We start from the raw sequence: 12824 nt of genomic DNA, 5'->3' as shown, positions 1-12824 counted from the left end.
GCTGCCATCTTCAAAGACAGCAACAGTGGGTCAAATCCTCCCGTTGCATCCGTCTGATCCACTCTTTTCCTCCCTTTTCCAATTTTTTCTTGTGATTAGGTTGGGCCCATCTAGATAATCCAGAATAATCTCCCAATCTCAAGATCAGTACCCTTAATCACACCTGCAAAGTCCCCTTTGCCACGGAAGGTAACATATTTGCAGGTTCTAAGGACTCAGGCATGAACATCTTGGTGGGAGGGACATTAGTCTGCCTACCACAGAAGAGTTTCTGTTTTGTTTTCTTTTCTATTTCAGCTAGAAGTAATTTGAGACTTCTGCTTCTCAGAATGCCAGGAGAGACAGATCTCCCGAGTTAAGACTCGCTAACAGTTTACTGGCAAGGCAGGGCACCGACAGTTTTTTTTTTTTTAAGACGCTTAATGCCAAATGGTGGACGTGGAATGGCTTTAAAAGAGAAACTGTATTTAAGATGGCCTCAACTACAGTAGATTTTTTTTTTCTTGCTCACAAACAATACTTGGCAGGTGAATAGGATAGAGGAGTGGGCCTTTTTCTTGCCATCATTCAGGAACCCAGCTTAATAGAGGCTCTGCCAACTTCCAAATCTTTCCCACGAGCTGCCTCCCCTCCAGCCAGCCTGAAGGGAAAAGGAGGATGAAGGAGAGAGAGCATATGGGAGGTTTTCATGGGCCAGGCCTGGAAGTGGTACACATTTCTCTACTTATATTCCATTGACTAGACCTCAGTTTCCCTTAATTGCAAGGCAGACTGGGAAATGTAGTCTGGCTGTATATCAGAAAGAAGAGGAAACACATGGTGGGAAACAGCTGCGAGTATACCAAGAAATCATCCTGATCTACTCTAGTCTCCTCCCAGAAGTTAGTGTTCTGTCAGCTTCCAGAGGTCATCAATCTCAATTACTATTGATAGCTCTGAAGCATGGCATTTTATCTCTGAAATAAAACTGGCATTGGGGGCAAAATGGTATTGTTTCAGAGGCATAGCTCTCCTCCCCCTTCCTTGCTCTCAAGCTGACACTAAGGGGAGTTCCTGCCTACTTGCACACATGCTATCTCCATTACTGCAGATACCTGCTTCTAGTCTGTTTTCACACTGATATGATGATGGCTGACAAGAGATCAAGCTCAGGGAGCACTGATTTAAAATAGAGCCTAATACATAATTATAAAGTCAAAAAACAATAGATGTGGGAATGGACGTGGTGAAAAGGAAACAATTTTATCCTGCTGGTGGGAATGTCAATTAGTATAACCACTATGGAAAACCATATAGACATTCCTTAAAGAACTAAAAGTAGAAGTACCATTCAATCCAGTAATCCCCCTACTGGGTTTCTATCCAAAGGAAAAGAAGTCATATGAAAAAGACACATGCACATGCATGTCTATAGCAGCACAATTCACAACTACAAAGATATGGAACCAGCCTAAGTGCCCACCAACCAATGAGTAAATAAAGCAAATGTGGTGTATATATGCCATGGAATACCACTCAGCCATGAAAATGAATGAAATAATGTCTTTTGCAGCAACTTGGATGGAGCTGGAGGCCATTATTCTAAGTGAAGTAACTCAGGAATGGAAAACCAAATATTCTATGTTCTCACTTATAAGCGGGAGCTAAGCTATGAGGATGCATAAGAATGATGTAACGGACTTTGGGGACTTGTTGTGCAGGATGGGAGGGGGTGAGGTATAAAAGACAACATATTGGACACAGTGTACCCTGCTCAAGTGACGGGTGCACTAAAATCTCAGAAATCACCACTAAAGAACTTATCCATGTAACCAAAAACCACCTGTATCCCCAAAACTATTTAAATAAAAAATTTTTAAAGGCCGGGCACTGTGGCTCATGCCTGTAGTCCCAGCACTTTGGGAGGCTGAGGCAGACAGATCACCTGAGGTCAGGAGTTCGAGACCAGCCTGGCCAACATAGTGAAACTCCATTTCTACCAAAAATACAAAAATTAGCCAGGCATGGTGGCAGGTGCTTGTAATCCCTGCTACTTAGGAGGCTGAGGCAGGAGAATCACTTGAACCCAGGAGATGGAGGTTGCAGTGAGCCGAGATCATACCACTGTACTCCAGTCTGGGCGACAGAGTGAGACTGAGTCTCAACAAAATAAATAAAAATAAAATAAAATAGGGCCTAAGAACTACATCTAAGGGCAATCAAACAGTTAAGGAGGGAAAGTTCTTCAGAGATCAATACCAGCTAATAAATGCAGAAGAATGTAGGAATTAGGAAACCACCATTTTACTTCCACTTCATGAAGTACTGGAACTTGGCAGTTATCAATAAACATTAAACCATTATGTGAAAGGTTGATAAGGAACTTTATAATGGAAAGATCAAGGTGAAAATGTCAAAACCTCCCATCAATCTATGATCATTACACACGGGACTGACAGGCTTTATGTCCCTCCTGATATGGTATGGTTGAAAGTCTACAGCACCACCAATAAAAGGTATTCTTGCCTGAAATATTTAACCTGAATCTAATCGAGCCTCTAGATTCAACGACTAGCTTACAGGAAATATAGCAAACAGAAAAGCATATTAACTACCACCACAAGGATAAAATCACCCCAATCCAGAATAAATGATTCAGCCACTTTAATAGTGTATGTGATGGTTAATTTTATGTGTCAACTTTACTGGGCTTAAGGGGTGCCCAGATAGCAGGCAAAACATTATTTTTGGATGTGTCTGTGAGGGTATTTTCATAAGAGAGTAGCATTTGAATCAACAGATTGAGTAAAGATCACCCTCACTGTAACAGTCCATTCTCACACTGCTATAAAGACACTACCTGAGACTGGGTAAGTTATGAAGAAAAGAGGTTTAATTAACTCACAGTATGCATAGCTCAGGAAACTTGCAATCATGGCAGAAGGCAAAGGGGAAGGAAGGGGCACATCTTCCATAGTGGCTGGAGAGAGGGAGAGAGCAGGAGTAAGTGCCATACTTTTAAACCATCAGCTCTCATGAGAACTCACTTATTATCACAAGAACAACATGGCGAACTGTACCCATGATCCAGTCATCTCCCTCCAGGTCCCTCCCTAACACATGGGGATTACAATTTGAGATGAGATTTGGATGGAGTCACAGAATCAAGCCATATCACTTGCCAATGTAGGTGGGTACCATCCAGTCTGTAGAGGGCCCATATAGAACAAAAAAGTGAGGAAGGGTGAATTTTCTCTCTTCTTGAGCTAGAATATCCATCCTCTCCTGCACTTGGGCAACAGCACTCTTCTTGGACATTCCAACCCTGACTAGGACTTATACCATATCCACCCTACACACCCCCAGCCCTGACCCCGACACACACACATACTGAATTACACCACCAGCTTTCCTGGTTCTCCAGTTTGTACACAACTTCTCAGCCTCCAAAATTATGTGAGCCAATACCTATAACAAATCTCATATCTCTCATCTCTATATTTATCTACCTATCTGTTATGCTCTCTGTGTCAATCTATCTATTAATATCATGTCATCTATCTACTATCAATTCTCTTCCTCTGGAGAATACTAATACAGTGCATCCCAAATGTTAAGTTAATGAAAAAGTAAGTCATCATGGTTTACTTACCACATTTTTCACTAATGAATTATAAGCTGGCATATTCAGAGATGAGATTCATGCTTACAAAGTAAATAACACAGCACTGGCTACTTTGATATAGTTTGTTTCGATGCAAATAATTGTATAGCTGCAATTATTACTCTATCAGTCTTATACCCCTCATTGACAGCAATGAGACTCTGATTTGCCCTGTTCTGATTTACAGCTTTAAACTACCTGGGTATTTTTTCAGCAATCCAGAATAAAACAGTCATTATTTCATATCTTTATTTTGTTCTCATGATTTCAAGTCAACGATTCAGTTTGTTAAACAACTTAGTGTGGTAAAGATGTATCTGGAGAATGTCTTTCAATGGAACATTTCCACTGCAAAAGAAAGCGGCAGACTGGTCCTGCTCACAGTTACATGCTATGATCTTTTTACTGAAGGCTGTAACCTGATAGTGTGTCCCACTACCTGGGAATAGAAGGGGGGATGACAGGGTACTCCCTATGCAGAAAGGGTGAGGAATACTTTCGGAAACTCCTGGTGCATTTCTATTCACATGTATGCGTGTGCTGGGTTACAATGTAAAATGTATTTCAAATTGTCTGAATGTGGCCACTGTAGGTGACTGACATTTGCATGCATCACAGTCACAAACATAACCTCAGAAAGTAAAATCAAGAGGCAGGACTCCATTCGAAGATGATCCGGAATAAGGTTACATTCGTTGTTTTAGTTAATCATTTACATAAAAATACCTAGTTCTCATAGAATTTTTGGATTCCTTGGGCCCTTAAATCCCAATTTGAGAAAGAATAACATAGTTCAAGTCCCTTATATTAATATAAGGAAACCAAAGGCATCTGGGTAGAAATGCATGTCCTTTCTCCCTTCCCACTCTTCCCTCCCTTCTTCTTCTCCCTTTCCCTACTCCTAATTCTGTTCCTGGGAGTCCCTCCTTCTTCCACACAGGTGTAAGAGAGCCCAGGGCTCCTAAAGTGGCAAGAGAGCCAGGCTACAGGGCATGGAATGGCATGGGAGGGCTGGTTGTTGGCACAGCTGGTTATCCCTGGGCCTCAGAGAGAAACTCATCAGCACTTCTTGGCCTGCTTTCCTCGGACTCACCTGTGCTCACTATCAGAGTGCTAAGCAGAGGCACATCTGGAGGGGAAGTGCTTGCCAAAGGAGCTAGCCATGTGGTTTGGTTTGGCTCTTTAGTAACAGTACAGTAATGGTAACAGCTGTGGCTTGGCAGTTCCAGGTGTTCAGGAGCTGAGGTCTCTCAGTCTCTTCCAACCTTGGAGAGGAAGAATAACGGTCAAGAGCCCCGTCTCTGGAGCCTATTTGAGTTCAGATCTAACTGCCACCTACTAGCTGTGACTTTGAGTAAGTCACTTGACCTCTCTGTGTTTCTGAGAGGTCAAGATTAAAATGGAAGAGAGGGAGGAGCTGATAATTGCTATCTCATAGGGTTGTTATAAGGATTGAGTGAAGTGTAACATATATAAAATTCTTACAAGACTGACTGATAGAGGTGCAATTATGACTCAATCACTCTTATTTCTGTCTATACTCCTTCACCTTACCCTTCATTCCAGAAAAAAAACACAAAAACCGAAAAATACTTCTGCTTCTACTGTACCTAGGGTAGTGTCCCCAAGAACATTCATCCAATAAACATTTATGGGCATTCACAAAATACAGACAAAACACAGTTTCCTGCTTTCAAGAAAGGTATACTTTCCTGGGAAACAAAGAAAAAGTCATCCCACCAATTACATCATGTTCCAAGGGTTAAAACAGAGAAAGCTGTAGGATCAGGGAGGAGCAGCGGGATTTTACCAGAAGGAATCTCAGGTGAAGCTGAAGGAGGAAAATGAAGCTTCAACTGAGGCTTAAATGATTGTGGAAAGAGAGTGTTTCCAATCTTAAGCAAAACCTTATTGGTTCTCTTAATAAATCACCCAAAGCCTGAGTGACGCGACTAAAATGGAAAAACAGAAACAGCTGGTTCAGTAGGGTGCTGGGACTGCGGGCTGGATCCTGGAAGCCCCCTAAAGGCAGGAACTGCCTCTTATTGCCCTTTCTATGCCATACCTGCCTGCCAGACACTGAAGGCACATTTGGCTGAATATGTCCTTTTGTCTTTATTTTTAATATTGCTATTGATACATAGTTATGCATTGTTATAATGTTCTTTGTGCAATAAAACAATTTTGTAATAGAATTAAAGACATATAAACATACCAAGCACACATAAAATACAGTACCAGCAGTTGAGTTACCTATTGCAGTGGTTTTAAAATTCTTTTGGTGGCGGGGCGCGTTTGCTCACACCTGTAATCCCAGCACTTTGGGAGGCCGAGGCAGGCGGATCACAAGGTCAGGAGACGGAGACCATCCTGGCTAACACAGTGAAACCCCGTCTCTACTAAAAATACAAAAAATTAGCCGGGCGTGGTGGCAGGCACCTGTGGTCCCAGCTACTCAGGAGGCTGAAGCAGGAGAATGGCATGAACCCAGGAGGCAGAGCTTGCAGTGAGCCGAGATTGCGCCACTGCACTCCAGCCTGGGTGAGAGCGAGACTCCGTCTCAAAAAAAAAAAAAAAAAAAAAAAAAAACAAAACTTCTTTTGACAAAGTTATGCCAGGTACCACCAAGATGTGGCCCAGACATTATGTGGGATTCTTATTGCCCTTCAAGATGTAGGAAAAACTGGCTCAAACTGCCACCAACTCTATAGCTTCTGGAAACCCAAAGCCCTTCTTAACATTTTGGTGACAGATGATGTTCTCAGGGACTTTTTCATTCCCGGGCTCCCTTTTCCATGACTGTTGTTTCTATACTGACCTGCACTGACTGTGATGTGAATGTACGCATCTCCAAGTTCACTCCCTGTAATCCACCCCACACTACATGCTATACTTCACAGAAAAGTCTGGAGACCACAAGGAACAGGTGCATCAAGACCTCCGCACAATTTTCTGCCATTTAGTTGATGCCTGCCCTTCTTCCACCCTCCCCTCTCTTTCTTTCTCTCATGTGTCCCCATCACTCTCTAAACAACCACTAAATGCTTGCCCTTGGCTCACACAAGCAGCTCTGCCAATACTCAGGCCTTTGGGGTTTCCTTTTCTTCCTCAAGCACTCATCAAAGTGTTTTCCCCCAAGATTATTTTCTTCATAAAGCAAATTCTGATGCCAGATGTTCCTGTGATAGCATTTTCATTTTCCCCACCTCCTAATATTTGTAAGAAAGTGGAGGGGTTGGCCCCAGTGGAGGCAGCACCTGCAACAAACAGATGCAACAGTGGCCAGTGAAAGCAGCGGAGGTGGTACCAGGATGTGCCACGTGATCTCCGGCCTAAGATGCACATAAGCACGTGAGACACTGCCAAGGGCAGAAGAGGTTTGGAAAGGGTTAGAGCTCCAATAGATAGCACAGGGTCATCAGAACCAGCAAAATGGAAATGATTAATGTCAAAGAGACTCATTAACCCTAGGGTCTTAGAAAATAGGGGCTTCAGGTAAAAACTCATAAGAAAAATTATAATCTTGACAAGAAAAAGTCTAGCCCCATAGAAATGTTTTCATTGATCTAAAAGTAAATACTTAATACTAATAAAGAATACGTATTATCCAGATGGCTTTTTTTTTTTTTTTTTTTTTTTGAGACAGTGTTTCGCTCTTGTCACCCTGCTGGAGTGCAGTGGCGTGATCTTGGCTCACTGCACAATCTGCCTCCTGGGTTCAAGTGATTCTCCTGCCTCAGCCTCTCAAGTAGCTGGGATTACAGGTGCCCCGCCACCGCGCCCCACTAATTTTTGTATTTTTAGTAGAGATAGGGTTTCACCATGTTGGCCAGGCTGGTCTCGAACTCCTGACCTCAGGTGATCCACCCGCCTTGGCCTCTCAAAGTGCTGGGATTACAGGTGTGAGCCATCATGCCCAGCCCAGATGACTTTTATATGGTAATTCATAAAGAATGATCCTGACAAAAGAACAGATTTGTATTTATACCATGCAAAGGAATGTTAATTACAAAACTGTTGGCTATGGCAGAAAAAAATTCTCAATTGTTTAGCCTTATAAAGTTTTCCCTTAAGATATATTACCCGAAGAGAAAGCTCAAAAGTCCTTGGAAAAAAAACCAAACGTATCCTCCCAGCCACTTGATCAAATACACATAGATAGTTATTATTACATGCATTAGATAAGTAGATAATACTTAGTGATTCCAACTTATCCCCAGTCTAGAAGATTCTTGAAGTACTTATCTACTCTAGGATGTGATAAAGGATTTCACTTTGGTTAGGAATTTCCTTATGCCCTCCTCTGAGAAGATTAGAAATTGTTCAAATCCTTGGGACATCCCTGGTGTGTCTCAGCCCAAGAGCCAAATTAATATCCTTGCCCTTGTTCTAGCTATTTGACAAGAGGCTGCTCAATTGTCACATTAAATTAGGATTTGGGTATAGCTTTTCATTATACAAATAAGCTTGAGAAAGGGGCCTTCCTAGCAGCTAATCTGACTAAACTAGAAATATATGGGTTGTTTTCCATAGGAAAAGAAAAACAGATGGGAAAGGGAAAGAAAGGAGCAATTTGACAACTAAAAATAGTTGGGAAAAGATAAGACGAAACAAGCGAGTCTTAGAGCAAAGGAGTGAATGGAGCCAACAGATCTCTGTTGCTCTTTGCTCAGATGGGGTAGGCCTTGGCTCTGCCAATGAGTGGTGTAAAGTACAAATACTATAAGACAAGAGGACGTGCGAGTAGCCATGAAATATTCCTTTCTGAGAAACTAGGAAACTGGACAAGATCCCTCCGGATGGTGCCCAGGATGGAATATGACTTGAAAATGACAAAGAGCCCAAAGTGCTGTACTTCTTTAACCTATTTAAGAACGTTGAACAAGTCTTTACACAGTTCGTAAGCACACAGTCCAGCTGAGCAGGAAATTGGGGATGGGGAAGGAGTGTGGGGTAAAACTGCACAGATTAGCCCTTGGGGAAAAGTTCCTTGATTCTAAATCACAAACAAAGTCATTCATTTGTTTATTCATGCAATAAATATTAACCTTCTATATGTTCCAGACATTGTTCTAGGTGCCAGGGATACAGCACTGAACAAGACAAACAAGGTACCTGCTCTTCTGGACTTTATAGATAGGGGCAAAAAAATGAGTATAGAGAAACACACATGCTTTATATAAACTAAAATAAAACAGCTATGAGACAGAGTGTGGTTATATGAATACTTTACATAGGGTGGTCAGGGCAAACCTCTCCAGGGAGGTGACTTAAGATGAAACCTAGATAATAAGAGGAAGCCAGCCTTATGGTGATCTGTATAGCAGGGAGAGAGAAGAGAACTGCTAAGGCTTGAGGTAAGACTCCCACTTGGTATATCTGAAGAACAGAAAAGGGATCTGTGTGACTGCAGTAGTGAGTCCTGGGAGGGTGGGGCAGACATAGGCAGCAGGTACATAAAACAGGAGTTTGGCTTTTCTTCTAAGTGCTATGGGATGCCAAGGGGTGAGTTTACGTGGCGGACTGGCACTTCAGTTTAAAGAGACCACTCTGGCTGCTCTCTCCATGGACTGCCAGGGGCAAACACAGAAGCAGAGATGGATTAGGAGGTGATACGGAAGTCCAGTGACAGATGTCAGAGGTTCGGACTGACAGGGGTTTGGATGGTAGCAGGAGAGGAGAGGAAAGTAGATGAATGCAGGTAAATTTGGAGATATTACAATAGGTAATCATGATAGGCTGGATGTGGGATATGATGGAAAAAGAGCAATCAAGGGTGATGCCTAAAGTTTGGGGCTCTGGCAGCCAGATATATAACAGTGTTATTTACTGAGATGGGGGTAAGCAAGAGGTGAGGAAGAAAGGAAGAAAGTAAGGCTGGGATTAAGAGTTACGATTTGGATACATTAAATTTGAGATGCTTCTCAGATTCAAGTCTGGAAGTCAGGGCTACAGATGTTAAGTTAGCAACCAGAAGATATTTAAAGCAATGGGACCCAATGAGATTACTCAGAAAGAGTACGGAGAAACCCAAGGATGAAGCATTGGAGGCTTTCCAACAGCTAGAGGTCAGCTGTTGGAAACCAGCAAGATGCAGAAGAAATGAGAAAGTGTGGCTGGACATGAGCCAATAAAAGAAAATGCTCCAAGAAACAAAAAGTGACCTACTACATTGCTGCTGAAAGTCAAGTAACATAAGAAGAGAGAATTAACCACCCCATGTGGCAAGATGGTGCTTGTTGGGGACCCTAAAAAAGGTAATTTCAGTGGGCTGGTGGGAGGACAGCCAAGTGAGTGGGTTGCTTAAATAATGGAGGATGAGGATGTATAAGTGAGATATACAGGGAGTTCTTCTTAGAAGCTCTGCTGTGAACAAGAGCAGAGAAATGAAGTAGGTAGGATAGTAATCAAAGAAGGTTTTTGTTGTTGCTGTTAACTTTTTATTTTCAAAGATACAGAAAAGTAGAGAAAATAGTATCATGAAGCCCCATGTCACTCCGCTTTGACAATTATCTGCCCCTCATCCCACTTCTTCCACCTATTCCCCAACTCATTCCCAACTCTTTACCCACAGGATTATTTTGAAGCAAATCCCAGACATCATTGCAAGGAACAATTGTTTTTTAAGTGAGAAGTACTATTTGTTATGAAAAAGGACAACAGAAAACCCCGTTATACAGTGCTCTCATTGAGAAAATTCCAGCTCCATCACTTTAGCAGACTGACTTTAATAAAATGTATGAACTGTATTCTTCCTTTAAAGCAGGATTCTCAAACTATGGCCCACAGCCCACTGAATGGGGTTCAGTGGGCTACCACCTGAACAGCAAACCAATCCAGCAAAGCACAGGTCCTTCCATTGTTATAAAGGATAGAGGAAGTCCAAGTTCACCTTTTGTTTTCTAGTTTTATATTTGTGCATAATATAGCTTAAGTAATATAGCTTATTACATAAGTTATTTAGGATTACTAAAATTAGTACATTTATAGAGTTTCTAGGTAAGAAGTCTGATTGCCACACAATGCCTGGCACTGTTGTGGAACACATATGCTGATGGTTGGAATTTCTGTAAGTTGGGGGAAGTATGCATAATCCCCCATGCATGTCTTGAGTTGCTTATGGTTTGCAATTCTATTTTTGCTTTTTCACTATAAATTATTAAGCTTCATTAGCAATTTATTGTGGGTTGTTTGGCTAAACTCTCAGTATATAATGATACATATGTGACTATCAAGAAATTTGCAACTTGTTCAGTCTTCAGTCATCTGTGATACTGGGTACAAAGATATGAAACAGAAAAAAATGAAATCCAGAAAATTCTATATATTGTTAACATTTTCTGTGGATTCAGGGGAAACTTTAATTTTATGGAAAACCTCAATCCAGTTAAGACAGTATAGCAGTTAAGAGCCTAAATGGGATCTAGAGAGTGCAGGTTCAAATCAAGGCTTTGCTACTTAGTAGCTACATGACCTGGGGAGGTTATTTAACTTTTCTGTCTCTCAGTTTCCTCATCTGTAATTGGGGATTATAATAGCATCTACTTCATACACTTAAATGAGTGTCCATAACTGAAACAGTACCTGGCACATATTAAGTTCTATATTTTTCCATAGAAATATTATTGCTATACCCACTACAACAATTCCTACAACTATTACAGTTCATGACACCAGGGTTCTGAGAGAGGACAATCTGAAAATCATGAATGTGACCGAAATCTTCCTAAGTGGTAGATCTAAATAGCATAAATGGTGGCTAGCTTTATAGGAAAACCCATTTAACCCATAATATAACCAAACAAGCTCTTAGTGAATACACTAAGAGCACTAGCTTGAATTTTGGATCTTGGAACTATTTGGTGTAGAAAGCAGCAAGATATGGATCCTTCTCTGAATACGGGCCAGCCATAGAAAATGTTCTATAACAGATGAAAGAGGGTCTCCAGCATCTTCTTTCCTCCTTTCTGTAAGCCTCTTCTACCTTCTAACTCCTTGCTTTCTAAGCCCCAGGTATCTGATAACTTGATTTTGTCCTGAGTCCTCTCCTATAATACTTAGCAGGCCAGGTCTCCCCTAAGACATTCTATTTTTCAAAAATGAATTATTCTCTAGGATATTCTACTTCCAGCTATTGTGAAGAGAAAAATGCTTTTTAGAAAATGTATGGTTACTTATGTATGGCTAATAACATCTTAAGGTTCTCAGAAGTATTCCTATTCTTAAAGTTCTTATCAGAATCTCTAGTTATCGGAAATTAAGGCAGAGTAACAAAACGTTAACTGAAAAAATTCAACCAGTCTGGGCCACCATAGAGCCTTGTCTGGAAGCCAGTCTGGAGATTAAAAAAAAAAAATCCATTAGGACTATTTACATGTTTTCTTCCCTCTATTTTGAAACAATATGGTATTTATGTTATATTATTATTTCTTACTGAGAAATAATAATTGTATCTATTTAGGGGATAAAATATTATTTTTTATATGCATATACCTATGGAATGATTAACTCAAGCTAACTAACATATCCATCACCTCATGAACTTATATTTTTGTGGTGTGAACACTTGGATTTACTCAGCAATTTTGAAATAAACACTATTATTAAATACCACAGTTAACCATGCTGTACAATAGATTTCAAAAACTTATTTCTCCTGTCTGAGATTTTGTACATTTGACTAACTTCACCTCCACCTGCCCTCCACCCCAACCTCCAGCCCTGGCAACCACCATTCTACTCTCTGTTTCTATGAGTTTAACTCTTTCAGACTCTACAGGCAAGTGAAATCATGCAATATTTGTCTTTCTGTTATTGGCTTATTTAACTTAACAAAATGTCTGCCACATTTGCCCATGTTGTCTCAAATGACAGGATTTCCTTCCTTTTTTTCAAGGCTGAAGAGTATCCCGTTGTGTATATATACACCACATTTTCTTTATCCCTTCATCCATTAATGGACACTTAGGTTGATTCTATATCTTGGCTATTATGAATGATGCTGCAATGAACATGGCAGTGCAGCTATCTCTTCGATATACCAATTTCAATTTCTTTGGATATATACTCAGCAGTGGGATTGCTTAATCTTACGATAGTTCCATTTTTAGTTTTTTGAAGAACTTCCATATTGTTTTCCATAATGGTTGCAGTAATTTACATAATATAGTATTTTAAAAAT

At 40.8% G+C, this 12824-nt stretch overlaps 1 protein-coding gene across 10 annotated transcripts in view; it reads right to left on the bottom strand.

Annotated features, from left to right (window-relative positions):
• Window positions 1–12824, bottom strand: part of CRADD (CASP2 and RIPK1 domain containing adaptor with death domain) — a 179556-nt gene that overhangs the window by 47271 nt on the left and 119461 nt on the right. Inside the window, exon 3 of one of the 10 annotated variants that reach the window (XM_077952837.1) lies at window positions 2885–2959. Within the exon in view, the coding sequence (XP_077808963.1) occupies window positions 2885–2959 (75 nt within the window). 10 annotated transcript variants of the gene reach the window in all.

This window comes from Macaca mulatta, chromosome 11 (assembly GCF_049350105.2).
Source record: "Macaca mulatta isolate MMU2019108-1 chromosome 11, T2T-MMU8v2.0, whole genome shotgun sequence".
NCBI lineage: Eukaryota > Metazoa > Chordata > Mammalia > Primates > Cercopithecidae > Macaca > Macaca mulatta.
Note: the sequence above shows the minus strand (reverse complement) of the source record. Positions and strands in the feature narration are given on the sequence as shown.